Genomic DNA, 24,152 nt, shown 5'->3' with positions numbered 1-24,152 from the left:
TTATGGCTTTTATTTCAAATTCCACACAGCGTTCTTACATAATTATTATTAATGAAGTAACACAGAAATACAGCTTTTGAAAATAGTGCCGTCTCTCACTTATGACGAGTGTAAGACAGAGATATAGTTTTATAACAGTCAAACTGACTGCCGAATAATTGAGTTATTTTGGTTTTGCTCATAGTATAGCGCGCGAACGAACGTGACAGCAAGCGCGATTTCAGACGCTCGGGTCGCATCTTATCTCGCTTTAACAAATGACGGCTCTTACTGACAGAAAAGAACAGATGCATTATAAGTGTGTTGCGGTTCGGCCAGATAGCAACCCTAAGGGTCGGTTTACTACTAGGGCAGCGTCGAAGCGCATCGAAGAGGCAATCGAAAACTTAACATAAATTCAACCTTAAGTACCACAGCGTAACGCTCATAAACAATCTTCTGAATTCTCGTGTTTGCGTGCAACAATCGCTGATTGGGTCTTTTTAAAATCGCAGAAGTAGGTGTGCGTCAAGCTAGCGGCCTCAAAAAAAAAATGGGCACGAAAAAATAATTTGACCATACCAAAAAATAGTACTCTTATTGAAAAAAATAGTACCTGTTGTAAAAAAATTAGTACCATCACGGTTCTGGATTTATAGCCATGTTTTATTGCACTTGCTAGCTTGACGGTGAGCGAAATTTGGCGAGAGTTAACGACAAGGTCTTTCGCTTTGATTTAAACGCCAAAAAATAGTACCGAAATAGTACTCACCCCCTGCAAAATACCGAAAGTAGTACTTCAACGGTTCCAAAGTTATAAAGGCAGTTCTTTGATCCCGCTAGCTTGACGTTTTGAAAATACCTATTATCTGGGGAATGCTTGCATACTTCAGTTTGTAACTAATGTCAATAAACTCGTATGAAATAGTACTCCCTACCATCATAATTTGGACCTGATTCTCTTTGTAGAAATATGTCAGAAAGTCATTATAACCTATGTCATACATTTATCAAGACAAGTACAGTCGCGAACAAAATTATTACACATGGTCAAGAATGTTGTCAGATTTTAGTATTTTTCCCCATTTTTGGGTAAAAATTGGTGAAGTGCCAGGGTTGTCAGATGAAAGTAATATCATTGTTGAAACTCTTTGAGTTATTCTACAAATACTGCAAATTGTTTATTAACAAACACTTCGATCGGTAACAAATTCAACATGAAGGTATAAATTATAAAATAAAACAGCAGATTAAAAATGTATTATGATGTATTAAAATCACAGATTGTTTTCGATAAGAACTAGACCCATGCAGCCATTTTCTATTAAAATTAGTGCATATGGGTGTATGCAATAGGAATTTTTTGTAATAGCAGCACTCTGAAGTGCAAATAAATGGTAGGGTAGACCTCCAAAATGGCAATACTTACGAATAAATTGTGAGGTTATGTAATTGTCTACGTGACTGTATCAACAACAAATGTATGGCATAGGTTATGATGATTTTTTAACATTTCTACAAAGAGAATCGGATCAAAATTATGATGGTAGGGAGTACTATTTCATACGAGTTTATTGACATTAGTTACATACTGAAGTATGCAAGTGTTCCCCAGATAATAGGTATTTTCAAAACGTCAAGCTAGCGGGATCAAAGAACTGCCTTTATAACTTTGGAACCGTTGAAGTACTACTTTCGGTATTTTGCAGGGGGTGAGTACTATTTCGGTACTATTTTTTGGCGTTTAAATCAAAGCGAAAGACCTTGTCGTTAACTCTCGCCAAATTTCGCTCACCGTCAAGCTAGCAAGTGCAATAAAACATGGCTATAAATCCAGAACCGTGATGGTACTAATTTTTTTACAACAGGTACTATTTTTTTCAATAAGAGTACTATTTTTTGGTATGGTCAAATTATTTTTTCGTGCCCATTTTTTTTTTGAGGCCGCTAGCTTGACGCACACAGAAGTAGTAGTGTGTGCTTTACGCTATGGACTTTAAGGCTGTTTCCATAGACGCGGAGATGTGCAGGAATCGACCAATCACCGTGAGCGAGAGAATGACAAAGCGTCTTCGTTTTTCGCTTTCTCGAACGCTGTGATTGGTCAAATTCGCACATCTCCGCCCATTTCCGCGTCAGTGGAAACCCGGCCTAAGGTTGAATTTGTTAAGTTTTGGATTGACGCTTCCATGCGCTTCGACCTGCCCTAGTAGTAAACTGACCCTTAGGGTGCAACTATCTAGCCGCACCGCATCGCACTTTCACATGCTCTGTCCTTTTCTGTCATTCAGAACCATCATTTGTTAAAGCGAGATAAGGTGCGGCCACGCGGCAATCCCCAATCATAACCTATACCCTAATCAGTAACAATATCGAGTCTACTCATAGTGGTGGCACGCCTCTTGGTGTGAGGGTCGCCGGCCGGCGAGGTCCTCTTCCCGTCATCTCCGGAGTGAGACGAGATTATCTCGATGTCTTGTGTCGGTATGTCCATCAGCAAAGAGTCGAACCCACTACTGTGCGAATTGGGTTTGCTCTCTTGGTTATCGTCTGCAGAGAAGAGATTATTCCCGTTAGTCCTCTCTAGTGTTATTCCCGGGGTGACAACTGGGAATTTTCTCCCCATTTGTCCCGGGCCTGGAATGGAACCTGCGACCTCACAATGAAAGTCGAGCGTTCTTTCAACTACACTAAAACGGGATTATTACCTATGTATAGTATGTAAAATATATACTCATATGTGTATGTATGTAACTGCCTCTACCAGTTCGAAGACCGCATGACTCTCACTGTGAGGTCGCAGGTTCGAACCCAGCATGGGCCTAAACAAATGATTTTCGAATTCATAATAAATGATTATGACGTGCTCAGCGTGAAGGAAAACATCGTGAGGTATTGGGCTGGATAGACAGCTGCTTCCGTAAAATGTAAAATCTTCAGGTTAGGTAAGCGGAGTCCGTACAAACGGTGTAACATGCATAACATAATTAGCCTACATACGAGTACGTCCCACTGTTGGGCACGGCACAGGCCTCCCAATCAACCGGAGGGGGTACGGATCATACTCGTACTTCCATCGCAAGAACTAAGTATCCACCCACACCTCACCGAGATTTCGTTGAGCGATGTTCGCGTTTATTACTTACTAATGTAAGTAAGTAGACACGGGCCATGTCAGGGGCCTTTGGCGGTTCAATAGTAACCCTGAGACTAGATATGACACGATAGAAGACCGAGCTTTCTGTTAGACCAACGTGATGGGAACATGAACGTGATGTAAGACACGTTATTCAACCTTGCTTCATCTTCCCCGCCTGCCGCAGTCGGAACTGCTCCTGCGCACGTTGCTGCCTGCGCTTGCGCTCCGCCCGGGCCTCCTCCTCGCTCATGCTGTCCAGCCGCGGCTCCTGTCACCAAATGGACGCCTATCATGCTCTACTCGAAATAAATGAACATACATGAACAGCCTATATACGTTCCACTGCCGGACTCGAGTCACTCTCCGATCGCTTGTAGCTCTCCTCACCCCACAAGGGATTACGGGCGTGAGTTTATGTAATCTTACATCACCGCATGTTCACGCTAATCTCGATGACTACTGAATGAATGCATATGGTTATTACTGCGATAATCTGCTCTTCTCCCAAAGGAAAAAACTAGCTAAAGAATAATACTATATAAGTAAGAACGGTATTTCTCCGCCCCGCACAAATACGTATCTGGCACCGACTACGACTTCACCCCCTCTGGGTCACTTTAGACCGAAAGAGAAGGCCGAAATTGAAGCTCCTAAACGGCCACCCATCTAATGACTGATCGCACCCGATATTGCTTAACTTCAGCGTATTGCATAATCATATTGTTAGCAAGTATCCTACTTTCCCCTCCGGTTGATTGAGGGGAGGCCTGTGCCCAGCAGTGGGACGTAAATAGTCAGTTTATGTATCCTACTTCCCACTGTACTGTACTTAGGTACCTTCATCATTGCTTTTTACAGAAGCGACCCACTGTTGTATAATAAATAGGGTGTTAGTGACATCGTAACGAAAACTTTGAGGGATTGAGACTATGATTCTGAGTTGATATCAAGTGGAATTTTCCGTCACAAAAGTATGAAACCGAAAACAATTTAAAAAAAAACATGAATTTTCCGACTACAATTCGACTCTATACTAACTCAGAATCATGTTCTGAATCATCCCCCTGAGTATTCGTCATGATGTCACTAACACCCTGTATATGTATTAGATATTATGTTATTATTTCCAACCTGGGAAGGTAAATCTTAGCTACTTGAAGAATTATGTTAGAAAATTAAAATAAAACAGGGTTAAACAAGAAATTTAACAATTAAAATTTATGACGAATATTCCAATCAATTTATTACAGTAAAAACACGTATAGGTACTACTGCAATACCACACAATATATCTTATTTCATAGAATTCCTAAATTATACTATATGACAACGCATTGTAGCGAAAACCAAGCGCCTTTTTAAAAATCACATTTTGATGCGATTTTCAAAAAATAAAATCACGATTTCTTTTAACGAGGGTCTTTCCAGGCTATGTTCCGCAAAAACAATTATAGATGGCGCTGTACAGATTTCCTCCGTTTAACCTTCAAATTTCATAGATGGGTCGTTCTTCTTTTTTATCGACAATGATCTGTCCTTCGTTCTGCTTCTGATAAGTTATGTTTTAGAATTTTGTTTCATGTTTCCATTGTCCAAAAATATAGTTATCTTATTATACTCAAAATACAAGCAAAATACTAATCGGTTCCTCAATTAGTCCTTAAAGTAGCTTGATTGCTTTTCACAAAATTCTGTGACAGAGTGGTAAATTAAAATGCTGTCTCCGATGAAAAGGACCACTCTGTCACAATATTTTTTGGAATGTGTCTACAAAGAAAAGTATGTTACCAAGATAAAGAGAACCTCTAAATGGTCCTCTACAGACACATCTTTATATGATGTTTTAAAATATTTAATGCCGTTATAATTTTAAAGATGTTAAATCCGATAAATTGAGAAAATGTCTTTTTATTGTCGATAAAAAAGAAGAACGACCCAGATAACAGACACTACATATTATGTCTGTTATATTTTTTTTTTGGTATAAATGATGACCCTTGTTATTACACCAGAATCAGAATCATTTATTCAACGTAATTATCATGGATAAACTTGTTGAAGGTCAATGTAACATTTTTGAATTTACGTCATTTCGCAAGGTGTTATGGCTGTGGAGAAGAAATGACAAGAAACTGCAACAGCAACACATCTTTTAAATCAATTAGGGTACATTACAAGTTATTTAATAACTAGAGGAACACATTCAATACCAGACATTTTTATCATTTAGGTAATCATTAATCTTATAATAGGCTTTTTTACATAAAGTAAGCTTCACGTGAGCTTTAAATTTGTCCTCTGACAAATTATCAAATTATTATTTTATTTATTATTATTTTTATTTATTGTTATAAATATTATCTGGTATTTTATTGTAAAAACGTATACATAACCCCAAAAAAGATGAATTTAATTTACTTAATCTAGAATTTTGAACAACAATTTTATTTTTATTCCTTGTATTGTAAGTATGCCTTTCACAGTTTCTCGGAAGGAGAGATACACCTTTCTTACAGCTTCCACCCTTTATTATTCTGATCAAAATAAAGAGAAGCAATATACAATGTCAAGCAACAATTATTTGTATATATGCTTCTGCTATTACGTTGTATTTTTGAATAATTATGTGCTTGAGTAATGAGAAAATAATTCGCCATCTATATTGTTTATGGTGATAGTAGCCTAGAAAGTCCCCCATTAATTTAAAACCGGGTAAAAATTGAGATCATATATTTTACCTGATTTGCTAGCTTGTCTATTGCTAGGTTTTAACAAATTCACATCCGAATGTGATTTTTCAAAAAAGCGCTAATTTGGTTATTCACTATTAAGTTATTATAAATACCTATTTACATTATCGCAATCCCTTAACGTTTCACGAGACTGAGAAAACAACAGGGGGTAAAAAGGCCGCATCGAAGCAATTCAATGCGGCCATTTTAATCCCCCTGTTAAGTGCATTTAAACGGACAAGATAAATCATCAAAAATAGTAGTAAAGTTTGTCTGCAATTGCAATATTGCTTTTTAGACGAATAGCTTGTAGCGTTTCAAATCCACCCGCAGTAAGTTTACACTCCCTCTAATATATAGTATGGAATTGAAAATAATTCTTACTTATTTTCAACCAAAATAAATGATTATATATCTTTCCGGTGGTACGGTCACGAGTATTAATATGTATACACTTTGCAACCATGTCACATTAAACCGTAAGCCTCATTAAATGTCAAATATGATAGTACGACAGGGTTCTAAAGTGGGTACATGATATTGCTCGTGACTGTACTCCACATGATATTAACTAAGAACGAGCTGAATCACCCCTTTCAGTATATTCGGTCACTAACACGTACAGGGTGGACTTAAGCCGGGATGTGACTATACGAGTATCAACGGATCGAGTACGCCCAGTCAACGCCGATTGGCTAGTGATGTCCAAGTGCGCTCAAGTCATAGTGTCTACAAGCTACGAGTAACGGCCGAATAGTTCCATCCCATCCCAACACACTCATCTATTATTTAAATCTATGTATAAAAAACTCAGACCAATTTCAGATCCATTTCATGAGATTGAATTCGTAATTAACACACGTATATGATTCTCGCACGAAATTCCATAAAAATAATATAAAACTAACGAAAAATTATAATAATTTAGTTTAGTTTCTAAACAAACTGCTATGCTAATAGAGCAATCCTACAATATATGTACTAAAAAATATATATATATTTGAAACTATCCGCACGCCCGTAATCCTAATTAGGGTAGGCAGAGTCATATAACGTCAATATTAAGTCCAGCAATACCCGTCAGAGGTTTTCAACCGGTTGTTTCGAATCGAAAAGAAATATTAGAAAGCCAGGGTTATTCCAATACAAATTAATGTTACATAACATTTCATCACGCCTGTATCACCGACGGGGTATGCAGAGGTGTGTAATTATGCACGAACTCCTCGCCAGCTATGTAATGTATGTGTGTAGCTATGTATGTATTAATTATTGAATTTGGTTTTCGTGAGATGTCCGAGGTTACGAATTCGTCAGATAAAACAACTGGGATATCTGAAAATATCATAAATGGAAAATTCCACTTGATATTCACTCCAGAGTAATGAGCTGAATCATCTCCCTCAGTATTCAATACAGTCACTAACACTGTATAAGCAGGGGTCCCTGCTAAACATGCTCTTTGATCCACTACAAACATGCAATTTGTATCAATACTTAACTGTACCAAATCGAGACTTACAGTAAACATATTAAAAATTAAACTTACAGTATATTACGGATATCCTTAAATAGATTTTGACGTGGAACGCCCTCGCTGGACGGTCAAAACATGCTGTCAAGCGTGGTATTAAACATGATGTCGTTCTTATAAAAAATGCTTCATAGTTATTCAGGTTTTATACATAAAAATTCAATTGTTTGCATGTCGAATCTGATTGGTTCAACACCTTTTTTTACTACTAAAATTAGTAATAAAAGGTGTCATATGCACTAGCATCGTTTATATCCATGAAAATAAAGTATTATTTATAATAGCACGTAAACATTGACAACATTATTTGATCGTCCAGCGAGAACTTAAGAGTCCGCCTGCCCATTGCTCGGGGACGAACACTTCTGGGACATGTCCTCGGACAAGTGCTTCTCCCTCTGCTCGGCGACCCACTTGTTCACCTTCTGCTCGGTCCAGAAACCGTCGTAGAAGATGGTGGGTTTGATCCAGCAGCCGCGGTTCTGCGGCGGCGGCGCGTACTGTGCCTCGTCCTCTCGCCGGCCACCGCACGCGTTCTTGCACTCCACCGACCCTCGCCCGTTCGTCGCCAAATTCTTGGGCGGGACATTGAAATTATGGTCGACATTACCGTGCCTCAGGTCGTAGGTCTCGTAAGTGAAGTGCCAGGGCCCCGCCGAGTACTCGTAGTAGGCGTTGGGGTAGAGGTGCGGCGGAGGCGGCGGCAGGCGCGGCGGCGGAGCGTACAGCGGCGGCGGCAGCGCGCCCGCCCACGCCGGCACCACCACACTTACGTTGGGGTTGCTGGGCCGCGCCCGCGGGGCCGCGCAGCGCGCCGTCGGCGGCACCTGCACCGGCGGCACTGGCACCGGCGGCACCTGCACCGGCGGCACTTGCACTGGCGGCACCTGCACTGGCGGCACTTGCACTGGCGGAACTTGCACTGGCGGCACTTGCACCGACGGCACTACCGGAGCATTCTTGATAGTCGGCACGGGCGGGTGCGGCGACCGCATGTTGTTCGCAGTCGAACACACACTGTCGAACGAATCCTTCCTAATATTTCTATTCAGCGGCGCGTTCTTAGGCTCTGTATGTTTGTTTGCTATGTTCTGGTTGTTCTCGGCCTCTGGCGCGGGCGACACCTCACTCTTATGCGACTCTATCAGCTCCATTAGTTCATTCGCCACGCTACCGCCGAAGCTTAACAACGTTTCGCGTAACGCGTTTGTTACTGCACACTGAAATCATGGAGTAAGAATCGGAAATTATTTACTTAGATTAAGAGTTGTGGAGGGCATTTGCCCAGTGGGACACTGCATACTAAATAAGATTAGATCAACCTACAAATAAAGATTATAATAATACCTTATTGGCTTCTTCTTAACCAACCTATTTCATAGATCTTGGCGTAAAATATACAAAAATCTGTTGCTTAACTGCTCCATACCATATTAACAATAAAATAAATAAATAGTTGAAGATTTACTCGTAGTTGACAAGAATTGAATTTGAGTAAGGGTTACATCTGTGCAAGAAACTATTGTATTCTAAGTATAGTTTGGCAGAATATAAAGTGGTCATATTGATAAAAGTAGACTTTAATTACCTAAACGATAAAGTTGTTTGACATATTGTATGTTTTTGGAATAGTAATATTTCGATAAGAAAACTTGTATATTAATTAATCTATATTTACCTTTCTAGACTTGTAGATAGCGGCTCCCTTATTGCTGGCAAGTGAGGTTGCATAGCCTATATTCTCCCTGTGAATGTCAAAGCTCTTCACCGTGACTGACACAAATGCTACGACGCCCGCGCAGTACTTTCCATTGGCGAAATCTACAAAATCTGCAATGTACAAAGTATTAAATGAGAGAAAGGATTTATACAAACTGATAAAAGGAGCCTTATGCTTAAAGAAGTATTATGCTTCTCCTCAGCCAAGTATCACTGCAAAGAAGTGGTGGATTATTATTATTGCACTACCAAAATATAATGTGGACTTTAACCTCTTGTGGAGATTTCCAGACACAATAGTTAAACAATGGGGTATGGATTTTAAAAGGACATTCGGTCTAGTGTTTGGAATCAGAGGTCTAAGAGATTGAAAAAGAAACTTTAAAGCATATTAAGTGGTTCTTTGAACACCGGAAGTCAATATCATTACCATAAATGCAAAAATATCCTAAAATAGTTTGTATTTTTTAAAATATTTTGTTAAAACTTAACGTAAGTTGGCAACATACATTTTTGTGTTAATTTGACCACTGGTGTTCGAAGATCCACTTTACAATCAATAAATCACTCATAGACTGTTCTGATCAACTCATTTAGTAATTATATTATTAGCAAGAAGGCTGCCTGTTGTACTATTTAACTGATTATAATTGTTTATTTTTTAATATTTATTTTAAGTGCAATAAAAAGTTTTTGTGTTGTAACTCACCTAGTTCCTGCTTAGTGACACTCCAGCTCCAATTATTGAATCCCCACTGTGTGTGCCCAAAGTTGATGAGCTGCTGCCGACGCTGGACATGTTCTCCGTCCTCCTCCGCTGCCAACAAGTCCAGTGACGGACCTCCGTCAGGCTAAAGATAGAAATTACAATCCATTAATTATTTCTTATTTCAAGTAACTACATGACTCATTGTATTCAAAAATAGTCTAATTTCTATTAGCCACAGAAAATTAAAAAAATAATAAATCGATTAGAATGTAAATTAGAGAATAGATAAGTGAATAAGTATGGCCAGTGCACAAACAATAAATCTGTATACTAAAGTGCACTGATTGACTATGTTCTTTATCTGACTTCACTAAAGATACATAAGCTATATTATCATTGAAGTGGGTGCAATGTTATTGTACGGATTCATCAAGCCAACACTTGATAATAACATTTTAGCCTGTCATAACAACGGAACGTTATACGGCCTACATAACAACATAATGCGCGCAAAGTACTCACAAACAAACATAGATTGCCCACAAAATACAAGATAGTTTACAATACTTACTTAATATATAGCTAGAAATTTAGTTCATTTACCATTTTAATGTTGCAATTGGCCACAGGATAACCCGGTTTCCTCTGCATCGTAGCGAAAACAAGATGAAAGTCTGCGGTGCCGGAACGTGATTATATGAAATTGGAAGCTCGCAGGTTTGTTGCGATGAATTAAACGCAGTTAATCTTGGTATTTTTTAAAAGATACTATAGTTTTTACAAGCACTTTCGTAAAATATTCGCAACAAAACATGTATTGACATTTTGCGCGGAAGTTTCCTTTTTTGTTTCTTCTTAAAGGATACAGAGTATGCTTTTGGTCTATACCTCAGAACAATATATACAGCCACATCTGAGGTCTTTGGAAGAGAGACATTATGCGACGAATCGCAATCTCTTTCGCAAAATTTCCCCTAGCCAAATAGGCCTTTAGTAAAATGTTCCTTTGGCTATTTTGAGTTTTGATATTGTTTGCTTGTCTTGCTGCCTTTTATAATGAAACACATGGCTGTATAACGGGCTCGGTCCTTGCTCCTAGTTAAAGAAAAAAAATATTTTAAAAACACAAAACTGTCAAAAAAGTGTCAAAGGAAAGCGGACGGAGGGACGGACCGGAGTCAGGAATTTTTGAAATATTTTGGGAATTTAAGTGGAAATATGGGTGACCTCTCAGTTAGTAATATGTTTGAGTCCCAAACAATCTTCGCTGATCACAAGGATCTTATTCACGATGTGGCTTACGACTTCTATGGCGAGAGAATGGCAACCTGTTCAAGTGATCAGTACGTGAAGGTAGGTTATGTTTATTGTGATATGATAACAAAATAATTGTTTTTCTTTGTCCTTTACTTACTAGACTTTAAAATTCAGCTTTTCGTTTTCCGGATATATTAGGGGTACACACCGCGGAGACGCGTTATAAACATTTGTTCTACTTTTACAAAATTTTGATTGTGATTCATGCACAGTACAGATGATTTTTATTATATTTAATTTTCAAGCTCTAAAAAGTAAATACTTTTACTTAACAGTGAAATCAGATATTATTCTTGAACATAAAAATTTGTTTTTAATTTCGCCATATGTTAATACATATCTATTGTTAGTATATGTAATTTTTTTTTAATTTAATTTATTAGATATGGGACTCGGACGGCCGAGGCGGGTGGCGTCTAACTGGCAGTTGGAAGGCACACCATGGCTCCGTGTGGAAAGTCACATGGGCGCATCCAGAGTTTGGACAGGTCATTGCCACATGTTCCTTTGACAGAACTGCAGCTATTTGGGAAGAAGTTGGTAGGTTAAAACCTAATGGTACTATACATAACACACCATATTGCAGTAGAAAGAACCAGAATTCACCTGTAGACGACTTGTGGCCACTTTTCCTAAATCCTCTATTTTATTTTTAATCCTGTTATTTTTATGTATCCAGTCTTCACACCACGGGGGTTAAAAAGGCCATATTAAAGCAATTCATCAAGGAAGTGTGCAATGTTAACAAATGTGAAATAGCAATAAAATATTGATTTTTTAGATGAATTGCTTCAATATAGCCTTTTTAATCCCCTGCCTATGTTCCTTAGTTTGTCTTTATGAGAAGCCTTGACAAAAGCATCTGAATAAGCAATTAATTTATTAGTTTTGGTTTTTAGTTCAGCAGGGAAATTAAACATCTGTTACCATATTTTTGAATATGAGTACACTGTCTTACTATATTACTTAAATGGTCAAAACAAATATTATATAATTTATAAACCATATTTTCAGGTGACACACAATCGTCAGGGTCAGAGAAAGGTCTCCGGACGTGGGTGAAGAGGTCAAATCTGGTAGACTCCAGGACATCAGTCACAGACGTCAAGTTTGGCCCTAAGCACTTGGGCCTTCTCCTAGTCATATGTTCCGCTGATGGAATCATTAGGTAAGTACTTAGTATGTGACAATATAATAAAGGCAGACCACAGACAGTTCGACATAAAATATGCGCATTTTAAAGCTTATCCGATGCGAATGAACTATTCTACTGGTAGAATGTAATCTATATATATTGACATGTAATATGAATTATTAGGAACCCTAACTCTAACCCACATGAGTTTTAGGGTATGTCATAAGAAACTGCACCACGGTCTTCTACACGGTCTTTTTCTTCAGTAGTCATTACAAGAGCCATGTCACGGGCCTTTGGCGGCTCAATAGTAACCCTGACACCAAGGTTGATGAGGTTGTTAATTCACCTCACAACCCACACGATAGAAGAAGAAGAAGATAAGAAACTGCGTCATGGTTATGTATTATGACTTTATAACAGGATTTGAATAGAACATAGATTGACATTGGAGAAAAAACCTTATTATAGTGATTGAAGACATGTGTTAATTTGAATAAAATGCTAGATTGTGTAGACAAAAAGAATGCTATTCAACCTGTCTTTTCTTACAGAATATATGAAGCGCCCGATGTGATGAACTTGGCACAATGGACACTACAGCATGAAATACCAACCAAAGTTTCAATTAGCTGTCTCTCTTGGAATCCATCACTGTCCAGGTATGCATATATGTAATTAATCTCACGCTTGTGATCCCTAATGGGCTGGGCAGAGCAAGTAATCAGAAGAATACTCACAGCCACTTCTGATATGTCTTAATAATCATTGTTAGTACTAATCTGATGGAATTGCGATGGCCTATTATGAATATTTCCAAAAAGGAATATATTATTTCATCACAATGTGCTACATACCCTTATTCTTTATAAGAACACAGGGCGGAAATAGCCTGCCACAATTTGCGTTTACTCTTCATAAGTATCTTAGAATGTTCTAGACTAGAATTAATGCCTATTCGCTTTTGCCCGTCATATTGGTAAAAAACAGTTTTTGGGCGCCATTTTTCCAATATGGCGGAGAGACCAATGCAATGAGACCGGCAAAAATACGGCTTTTCGGCGGGAAACGGGAACGGGACAGTTGCTTTCTTCATTGAGTAATCTAAATAATTAATACGAAGTGGTGTTTTGTGGTTAATGATCGCATTAAGTTAGTCGGAAGACATTCGCGAGTGTTATTATATTGGAGTATTCAATGAACAAAGTGTATCTGCCTATTTTCGCTTCGTGCCGGGAAGCCGCTTCATAACTCAAAAGTTTATGCGGACTTTTGAGTTAATTCGTTTGGGGTTCGGAGTAGGAGTCTACTCCGAGGGTGGGGGCTTAGGTTTCATCATCATCACCTTTCATCATTTCATTAATCATCAAGAAAAAAAATACGTCAGACGTGGCTGTATGGGCATAGTTCCCTTTGCCTTACCCTTCGGGGAAAACCAAAACAAAAAAAAAACCGGCAAAAATACGAGGAAAAATTGAAATTCGAATGTCGGAAACAAAATTCTCAGTTTCTAAACTATAAAACATATTCACGATAAAAAAAAATGTTTCAGAGTAAACCCACCAATGTTGGCGGTGGGTAGCGATGAACCCAACACATCTAATGCGGTAGCCAGCGTACAGAATGACAAGGGGAGCCTTTGCAATGGAAAAGTCTTCATTTACGAGTAAGTTACCATTTCGATGTATCTATGTGCTAATTATATATTACAACTACAAATTACTGTGTCTTGTAACTGAGCAAGAAAAATGATTTAGCGACTCATTCGTAAAGTAACTCAACCACGTTACGAATGGTATATTTCGCCTGGCAACGCTGATAACCTATTTTAAATTTCGGTTTTGGAACAAACAAAATATCAGTGATAATGCTAATCACAATGATGTCCCCAAGAGGATAAACTAGATTAAAAAAAAAACGCAAAAACGCGTGCCAATTTCTGCAATCACAGGGTCTGAGAAAGCGAGAGAAAAGACACTGCCCTAGGTTATGATTAGTCGATTTATATATCTGTCCTCTGCTTTAGTAGAAACCAGGGTGTGTTTCTAAGGTAGACCAATCGGCAAGTTTTTGCGGCACTTGTATGCATGGTGCACACTCCATACATACTCAATTTATATTCGTTTTGATTACGGCCACGCGCCAAAAGATATTGGGTGATATTGTGACGTCATCGAAACGCTTCAGATACAGCGAGGCGCAGCGGCGGTGGACGCGCACCGAGTGCCTGTCATCGGTGGTGGAGCCGGTCAACGACCTCGCGTTCGCGCCCAACCTCGGCCGTTCCTTCCACCTGCTCGCCGTCGCCACCAAGGACGTGCGCATCATCAAGATTGAACCGCTGCCGTGAGTAGTATTAACAGAATGTCTAATTCAATACAATTAGTGATTATGTTTCAATAATATAATGTTTTACAATAGCTTCAATTCAATGTTTGCCTGCCTAGTCTTCAGTACAATGCGCGGTATGAGTTAGATCTGTCAAAGTCAAGTTAGATCTGTCGAAGCCAGTGTTGTGACGTTCAGTAACATAGTGATGTGTCAGTCGACATTAGTCGATCGATTCTGTTGTATCTAACAGTAGTACTGCAAAACACTCTTGGCGGCTCAATAGTAACCCTAACACTTGGGTTGGTCTTTTTTTTGTATAGTCCTGGTTGTACAGTCATGAGTAATATCATGTAACCACTTTAGAACCCTGTCGCACTATCATATTTGACATTTAATAAAACTTATGGTTCAATTTATCAAAAAGGTTAATGTGATATGGTATCAGAGAGTATACATACATGTTAGTACTCGTGGCCGTACGTGCAATAAAGTGGTTATTAATTCTTCAGGGACACGGCAAACGCGTCTGCGAACGGCAACAGCGGCGTGCGTTTCAAGACAGAGGTTATGGCGGCTTTCGAAGAGCACTATTCTTGCGTGTGGCGGGTTTCGTGGAACGTAACCGGCACGCTGCTAGCCTCCTCCGGAGACGACTGCTGCGTCAGACTGTGGAAAAGTGAGTGTCAACCACCATTAAAGGTAGAAAAAGTCAGGATTCAAGATTTGGCAGGGTACATTTGTTTCGTCGTCCGAGAGACCTCAGCCGAGTCTTGATTTGCTTTGGCTTACCTGGAAGTCTCTAAATAGACTTTGGACTCAGGTGGGCCGAAGTAACGATAATTTGTTCAAGCGGGGTTTCTCGGATAGCTCAGACTTAAAGTGCAAGTGCGGCACTATTCCCCAAACGATGGAACATCTAATATGGTGTCCGGCGTGCCCGAACACCTGTACGCAGGAGGATCTGATGAGCGCTGCAGTTAGCGCCATACTTGTTGCCAAGTTTTGGGCCGATACTATTTAGTGCCATCGACACGATAAGAAGAAGAAGATAGAAAGATTGATGGGTGTAAGAGTAAGGGTTAAAAGAGGAAGGCGCCTAAGCGTCTTGTCCTGAAGAAAGTTCAGGTCATATGATGAGAGTCCTTTGTCTACTAAACCATGAATATTATAAGCTGGCGAGCATGCATGAAGTTTTTGATGAGAGTGGAAGAAGCGAAAGTGGTGTGTCAGGATGGTAGTAAGCGGAACTCCGTGGTCTTTGCTTACTCCCACGGGAAATAGGCATGACCTTATGTATGTAAGCGGCTTTCAAAGAGCACTTGATCGATCCTATTAAATAGTTTAGTTTAATATAGAACCTTGGTGTTTGTAGTGCAATACATGAACCAGTGGAAGTGCGTGGCGGAGTTCAAGAGCTCGGGCGCGGCGGGGGAGTCGCCGCCGGCGGCGCGGGCGCACACCGCCTACACGCGCCTCGCCGCCATGGCCAACCCCACGCACATGCCCGGCTACTGACACGCGCACGGGCACACGCTGTGAGTACCACAACACACGCACGTAAGCTCGCACGCACAAAGCACGTACGCTCGCACGGACACTAGCACGTACGCTCGCACGAACACTCACGTACACTCGCAAGCATAAAGTCTCGACTCCTGCCTTGATTGCATAATCGAAAATGGCGTAATGTCGATGTAAATATATTGTATTCTCTCAGTAATTTATAGTCCCAATCTTTGTAATATAAATCCCCCATTTATTAACTGTTGTTTTATAGGTCGTGTTTGATTTGAAATAGATTTTATAACTATGCATGTTTCCCCTTCTTCCCCACCGCACTACCAAGCCGCACTACCAGTTGTGCCGTGGGGAATATTTATTCCCTTCTGCACTACCAGCTAGTAGTGTCGTAGGGAATTTAGAATTTCAAAACACCCTTATTCCCTTCAACACTACTCTATTAATTTACTAATAATACCAATGCGTGGATGAGAAACGAATATAATATTACTTCTTTGAAATCATTTCAGTCTCCTTGTATTTTCGTTTTTGACAGAATCTTTTTAGATCATATATCATCAGATATTATATTCTTTTCTCATCCACGCATTGGTATTATTAGTAAATTAATAGAGTAGTGTTGAAGGGAATAAGGGTGTTTTGAAATTCTAAATTCCCTACGACACTACTAGCTGGTAGTGCAGAAGGGAATAAATATTCACCACGGCACAACTGGTAGTGCGGCTTGGTAGTGCGGTGGGGAAGAAGGGCATGTTTCCTGTTTTCGATAAATGCGCATGTAATTGTAAACCTTGAATAAAATTGCATATAAGCATAACATCACTCTATTATTTAGTTGTTTGTAAATGTAAAATCCACCAAAGTACTACATAGTATAAAAAAAAACGTCGTCCAAACACAGTCGATGCCTTGTACAATAGAATAAAACTGTTTTATTCGCTTAAAATTACATTTCGAGGTGTCACATAAAGAATTTAAAGGAAAAAAATCTTATAAAATAAGCTACTCGAAAAATAAATGGTCACTTCATTGGCGCGGTGCGGCGCAGTCGCTGTAGAGGCGACGGATCCTTGCCAGCCGCCGCGCCGCGCGAGAACCACGCCACCTGCGGGACCATAGCGAAATTCTCATTACTAAATAAAGACAGATGACAGACATCGCGGGCATACCTCATATTCAGACAGCTATGGGCACATTGCCCATTCGTGGGCTAATTCCGTTTTGGAATGTGATTCAGAATTCAGATAATTGGGGCGTTTATTAGGTTCAAGATAAATTGTGAAATTCTCATTACTAAATAAAGACAGATGACAGACACCTTCCGTGCACTTTCATAACTAAGTTTTCTTAACTGGTTAAGAAAAACCCTTTTTCGCGGGCTCTTACCCCATATTCAGACAGCTATGGGTACATTGCCCATTCGTGGGCTAATTCAGTTTTGGAATGTGATTCAGAATTCAGATAATTGGGGTGTTTACTAGGTTCCAGATAAATTGTGAAATTCTCATTACTAAATAAAGACAGATGATGATGAGACATTGTGCCTTTTACAGTTCACATACCTTGCTTACACTGCACCAAAAATAATGACGGTCTTAAATTACACTAATCTGGGTACTGGGTCAAAAATGAACTACAAACTGCTAATCTAGAAATCTAAGCCAGCAGAAATTAATACTTAATACTTGCTTACCGGCATAGCTCGTTCGCTTTTGCAATGGCTGTTTGACGAAGAATGCGGGCTCACGATGTTTCTGTAAATGAAACAATGGTTAACTGAAACGAAACGCAGGCTAAGCTCGTTTACATAGAGGATCCGTTTCCGTTTGTACTTTTGCGGTTCCGTATCAAAATGGTAAAAAGGAACGTGTCCGCCTGGTCAAAATACTGTTTCCCATTCCGGTTTCGCAATCAGAATTTCCTTTTACCTACTTGCCGGTTATTTTGGGTGCTGATCAGTTATGAACATTACTGGGCACGGAACCCTCCATTGAAAAAACATCACCAAAATATAAGGGATAAAGTCAAAAATAAAATGCTCAAAAAATAAAATACCCCAAGGAGGCTCGCTTGATAGTGGTGGCGTTGCTTTGTAGCAGGATCCGTGCCGACGGAGTGTTGACAGACATTCCGGTCCTCCAACTACGAAATAATACCAAAAAATAACATACAAAAACTGAAAATAATTAAAAAACAATACTAAAATTTTCATGAATTCCCCTACAGGAAACTCCACTTGATATTAACTCAGAATCATGGTCTGAATCATCTCCCTCAGTAAGTGACATCGTAACAAATACTGAGGGGGATGATTCAGCTCATTATTCTGAATATAGAGTATAGGTAGTCGCGAAAAAGTCTAAAATATTTTACTTTCAATGTAGTATCATCAGAGAACACGTATTGAAATTACAGACTGATTGAATGAAAGTCAAAACTCAATCCTACCATCATCTACCAGCAGTTTTGAGCTGCCAAAAGCTATACACAGCCATTGCGTTCCCATTGCGTCACGCAGATCATCTAAGAAGGATTTAGTAGTGTTAGAGTGTAGTAGAAGCAAATTGCTTACTTTGGTAGCGCGTCGCCAGCTCGCCTATAAAAGTCGGGTCGCTTCCCGTCTCCCATCCTGTTGGGGCAACTGCTCAGTCGCCGCTCTTCCTCCAAGTTCACTTTCCTCACGAACGGAGTCCTCGCTTTCTTGTTCTTATCGTTCAAATCCGTGTTGGAATGTTCGTCAATGCTTGGCAACCGTGGGTCTAGGCCGCAGTCCCCGCTATCATACACTTTGTACGTCGGCTTCTTCAACCCGTAGACTCCTGTATACGGCCTATTCATCATCGTGAACCTCGGACTCTGCAACGGTTGACTCCTAGTCTTCAATACCTCGTGCCTGAAGGTCTTTTGATCAGTTTGTATAGGCTTCACAGGCATAGTCGGTTTGGGTTGTGGAGCGTTCAGCATGTCCTTGGTCACTTGGCACGAGTTGTTTATCAGACGCGTCGGTGGAAGTTTGTGGACGTTTGCCATCGGTCCGTTGGTCGATCCGATCATTGGTCCGTTCAGGGCATCCTTAGCGACTATTCCGTTCTGCCGCGTGGATGCAGTGAACACCTTTCTGGGCATCGTGTGTGTTATGCTGTTGGGGGGAGGTGTTAAGGCTTTGCTGCTGGATGGGGCAGTGTCGGGCCTGGGTTCGTAGATGGCTCTATACTCTGGCGGGGAAGCGGGTCTGGGCTCCTGTGGGTTTGAAGACCAGAGCAGATCCACGCCTGGGACGCCCTGGATCTGTTGGAGGTGGGTCTTGATGTTGTAGATGCCTCCCAATGGACCGAAAGGTTCCGCTTTAACTTGTGCAATCACGTCAATCACTGTCTGACTGCACACCTCCGATATTTGTTTGTAAATCTGCAAAACATAGTATTTACTGCCTTATTACAAAGTTACAAAATTGATCAGAAATCAATATCTTTTTACTTTTAGAATTTTATTATGATGTAGTGAGTACGACGTTTGATCGTTTATATTGGTGACGTCACAGGACAGTATTTCCATACAAACTCCAAAGAAAACTTTCGTTTTGACGTTTCGTTTAAAAAGTATCTGATTTGACTAGGTTGTTAAGTAGCCAATTGGTCGTACCTCTCTGTTAGCCTTAGGGTCGACTGCCCCAAACGGGTGCGCCTTCATCCTCATCCCGGGCCGCTTGATCCAGCGGTGGCGCGCCGCCTCCTCTATCTTCATACGAAGCTCCACGTTCGGCTCCAAAAGTTGTTGGACGAACGTCTTGCATTCTGATCGTAAGAAAAGGACAGATGGATATACATTCAGCTATCTTGGAACGAATACCAAGTGCGGCTGCGGGTAGTCTTATTGATGACTTGTGCATGCTTCGATTAGGGTTGCCACCGTTTTCAAAACAAAAACAGTATTTTTTTACAACTAGTAGTGAAAAATGAGCGAAGATATATTTTTGAGCCGTTTTACCGCGTAAGTGCGAGCGAGACAGACATGCATGCCGCGCGCGGTCCCTATCCCCCTAGCGGCTTACGGCCACTTAGACTAAAGCAAGACCCAGAGGGGGTGAGGTAAATCTAGCCCGGCGGTCGATACGAATTTGTGCGGCGGCGGCGGCGGGGGGGGGGGGGGGGGGTTCCGTTGTATATGTAGTATTATTATTCTGGTGATGGTGATAAACTTTTTTATTATTATTATTACTAGAACATCAAGTACCTTGCAGCCACTTTTGAAACATGTTACCAAGTCGTCTCAGATCACCCATGAAGTTCTTATCTATTGCAGGTAACAAGCGGAGGTTCCAAGCGGATTGCTGGGCAAACGCTACAAACGAAACTACAAAATAGCTACAAGCATTTTTATCAATAAGCCTGAAATGTCTGAAGAAGGATGAAAACCTCATTTACTTGACGCGGATCATAATAATAATTACCCAATTATTATTTAGGTAGGTAACTCGAAGTTTAATAATAAAATGGTACTTTTTAAATAGCCAGTATAAAACAATAAAAATCAATGTCATAATTAAAAATTAGGTATTGATGACGTCAAACCTTGTGTTATCAAATTCCACAGAAATTTTAGTTTTCGAGGTTGTCGTCTAGCTTATTTAATATTATAAAAATAATATATTAGAAACCAGCCCAAAATGCACTCAATTATGTAAAATAATGTTTCCATATTACATTTTCTACCTTTTTAAGATAGCAAATAAAGAAATTTTCGTTTATTCAGTTGTTTATTATGACTAACCTAAACGAAGTTTGATCACATTAAAACAATTAGTCGCAAGCATCAATGTACGTTCTCATGGTCAATATACATGTTCCAATTGTCAATATACGCGTTGCCATTGCCAATATACCCGTTGCCGTGGTCAATATACACGTTACCATTGTCAATATACACGTTACCATGGTCAATATACATGTTCCCATTGTCTATATATAAGTTACCATTGCCAATATACTCGTTGCCGTGGTCAATATACACGTTACCATTGGAGACGCAGGCGAGTGCGGCGCGCTGCTTGCGCGTGAAGCCGCGCGCGATGGCCGCGCGCAGCTGTGGCCGCGAGCGCCCCGCGCCGCCCGCCGCGCCCTCCGCCCCCGTGAACGGCAGCCCGCCTGTCACCATGCCGTATACTATTACTCCTCTGAAACACATTAATAATAATAATAACCTTAATTGATATAAGTTTTAACGTCGAAACCCTGTCTCCCAAACTAGGTGAACCTGTATCTTGGTGCATGAAATTTTGAACTAATTAAATAGTGTTAACACTAACCGTAAAGGTACTAGTATTTCTTGGAAAGTAATATTTGCCGGTATCTTTTTTACCGTAACACATAGGCATGATGAACACATAGTTCATAAATATTCGTTACTATACGTATCTTGGACTCTACCGCTATTTCAACTTTAAATACATTCTGACGCTTGGGTAAGTAAGAAAAAGTTGTATAAAAACAAACATTTACCGCCATGCGTTTTAAAGGAAACGTACCACGGTCAATTATATTTTCCTACCACTTTCTAAAACAATTTGTCTCAAATGCATTCAAGATCGGATCCAGTTTCTATATGGGCGGACAGCCTATCTCCGTAAAGAATTAGACAATGTTGCAGTGGCCATTCATGACCCCCCCTTCAGTGCAGCTTTCACTATCATAGTTGGCTCGACCATTATAGACGGCGATACAGCTCATCAACTATCACGTCGGTTTAGCAGAAAGCTCGGTGACGTGTGGGTACTTAGTTCAGTATCTCTGACTACCCCAATTGGGATATACTCGTGAGCTTATGTTATGTTTCACGCATCTGCCGTGATTAACTCAAAAACCAAAGTCGTAGAATCTGGAGATTACCTCGCGAGATTAAACACCTACCATGGGCATATTTATACACTTAAATGTTAAGTCGACGATTTATGTCGCACCCGCACTCAGCTGTCAGGTGGGTGGGGTACAGTCATGGGCGTATGTTATGCTTCTACAAGGAGTATAAGAAAAATAAATTTACATGCTCCAAAGGTCGACTTCGGGTCCGTACCGGCGGCCATCGACAAACAATTCCGGAGCTGCATATTCTAAGGAGCCGCACGGTGTACGCAGCGCCCCGCCCGCACTCCACAGGTTTGACAGACCGAAATCTGGAATTATCCATGGTATAAGAAGAACAGCTATGCTCAATCCTATGACAAGTCGCCATTGCTAGCCCATTGATGACGTAAGTGTTACCATTAAATTGGTATCTCCAATATTCTAAGGACGCAAATTTTATTATTGAAAATTAAGTGACTTACTTAATCAGAAATCAGAATCATTTATCCAACGTAATTATCACTTAAAATTAATACATATAATTACAAATTAAACATGAATACAATTATAAATTAACAATATATTTAATTAATGTATTTAATTACTATTATTTGTCTCACTTTATCTTAAATGGCCGTAAGCCGCTAAGGACTTGGAAAATTCACTTACCCACAATTTTGATAAATTGCTTCGTACTATCCAGCATAATATTCTCCATTTTCAAATCACTGGAAAAATATATTATTATTTAATAATCAAATAATTAATTGTATATAATTATGCAATCGATCCCGCTGCTGGGTAAAGGTCCCCCTTCTAGACTAGAGATGACTAACAAGTCATCCAATATCACATCCAACATCTCTTCCGCCTTTTTGTTATTGGTTTGAGAAAATTTTAAATGATGTTATGTCTTGTTTTTGTGTGTGGCGTAGTTTTTTTTATTAATTTACAATTCTATATTTTTGCGAGGGAAAATTCCATTTGATATTAACTCAGAGTCATTGTCTGAATCGTCCCCCTCCGTATTCGTTACGATGTCACTAACACCCTGTATGTAAAAGAATTTCTGTTCGTTAGTCTCACCAAAACTGGAGAACGGCTGGGCCGATTTGGCTGATTTTGGTTTTGAAATGTTTGTCAGGGAAAGTTTAAACGGTGAGAAAGTATGGAAAAGGGTGATACAAAGTTCATCGGGTCATTAATAATAATAATAATAAAATATTTATTTCAGATTCTGCATCCATATAATGTTAGTAAAACAATAGAGACTTACGAACTATGTTAGTATATTAAATTAAATTAAATGACATTACTTGGCCACACGGCGTATAGGTAACACGTGAGTCATAACCCAGTGTTTCCAGAATGGGCCATCCATCCTCTCTGCATTGAGTATGTTTATATAATAAACAATGAGTGTGGTGTTACCGATGCACGACGCCGCGGGCGTGCATGTGGCGCACGGCCGACACCAGCTGCGCGGCCAGCGCGCGCGCGCGCGCCTCGGGCAGCCCGCGCGCCGGCCCGCGCGCCGCCAGCACGTGGGCGCACAGGTCGCCGCCGCCCGCCGCCTCCATCACCACGTACAGCCGCGGCCCGTGCTGCACAGGACAGACAGGTACGTGACACTTCGCAGAGGGAGCTATCACTCACCATCTTGGCAGTGAGGGAGCTGTCACTCACTAACTTGGTAGAATAGGAGCTGTCGCTCACCATCTTGGTAGGAGAGGGAGCTTTTACTCACCACCTTGCCAGGAGGGGGAGCGGTCACTCTCCATCTTGGCAGATGGGGGAGCGGTCACTCACCATCTTGGCAGATGAGGGAGCGGTCACTCACCATCTTGGCAGATGGGGGAGCGGTCACTCACCATCGTGGTAAGAGAGGGAGCTGTCATTCACCGTCTTGCCATGAGGGGGGCGGTCACTCATCATCTTGGTAGAAGAGGGAGCTGTCACTCACTATCTTGGTAAAAGAGGGTGCTGTCACTCACCATATTAGTAGTTAGGGGAGCTGTTACTCACCATCATGGTCTCGTAGAGGGCGGCGATGCAGGGGTGCCGCAGCCGCGCCATCACCCTCGGCTCGCGGTGCAGGTTCCGGCGAGCGTACTCCTCCTTGATGCACGTCAAGTCTATTATCTTGATCGCCACCTGCAAATTAATAATATATCTAACACACACATTCATCGCATG

General features: G+C 40.5%; 3 protein-coding genes across 3 annotated transcripts; 1 reads left to right on the top strand and 2 right to left on the bottom strand.

The window, feature by feature from the left end:
• Positions 1-1,950: 1,950 nt before the first annotated feature.
• Positions 1,951-10,666, bottom strand: LOC126374394 (DNA repair protein RAD52 homolog). Its single transcript, XM_050021022.1, has 6 exons — positions 10,416-10,666; positions 9,813-9,954; positions 9,063-9,214; positions 8,158-8,604; positions 3,275-3,386; positions 1,951-2,529 (listed from the first exon to the last, which is right to left on the bottom strand). The coding sequence occupies exons 1-6, from the start codon at positions 10,461-10,463 to the stop codon at positions 2,336-2,338; spliced, it is 1,095 nt and encodes a 364-aa protein (XP_049876979.1). The 5' UTR covers positions 10,464-10,666; the 3' UTR covers positions 1,951-2,335.
• Positions 10,667-10,954: 288 nt separating this feature from the next.
• LOC126374390 (nucleoporin SEH1) lies at positions 10,955-20,863 on the top strand. Its single transcript, XM_050021015.1, has 9 exons — positions 10,955-11,165; positions 11,513-11,669; positions 12,144-12,297; positions 12,819-12,926; positions 13,817-13,930; positions 14,452-14,610; positions 15,105-15,271; positions 15,968-16,130; positions 20,419-20,863. Exons 1-8 carry the CDS (start codon positions 11,031-11,033, stop codon positions 16,108-16,110), a joined length of 1,137 nt encoding a protein of 378 aa, XP_049876972.1. The 5' UTR covers positions 10,955-11,030; the 3' UTR covers positions 16,111-16,130; positions 20,419-20,863.
• Positions 16,957-24,152, bottom strand: LOC126374332 (serine/threonine-protein kinase par-1-like). The gene is made up of 10 exons (XM_050020905.1): positions 23,982-24,152; positions 23,388-23,560; positions 22,626-22,684; positions 22,156-22,285; positions 21,132-21,289; positions 19,759-19,910; positions 18,689-19,524; positions 18,172-18,258; positions 17,810-17,870; positions 16,957-17,221 (listed from the first exon to the last, which is right to left on the bottom strand). Exons 1-10 carry the CDS (start codon positions 24,144-24,146, stop codon positions 17,138-17,140), a joined length of 1,905 nt encoding a protein of 634 aa, XP_049876862.1. The 5' UTR covers positions 24,147-24,152; the 3' UTR covers positions 16,957-17,137.

This window comes from Pectinophora gossypiella, chromosome 17, assembly GCF_024362695.1.
Source record: "Pectinophora gossypiella chromosome 17, ilPecGoss1.1, whole genome shotgun sequence".
NCBI lineage: Eukaryota > Metazoa > Arthropoda > Insecta > Lepidoptera > Gelechiidae > Pectinophora > Pectinophora gossypiella.
Note: the sequence above shows the minus strand (reverse complement) of the source record. Positions and strands in the feature narration are given on the sequence as shown.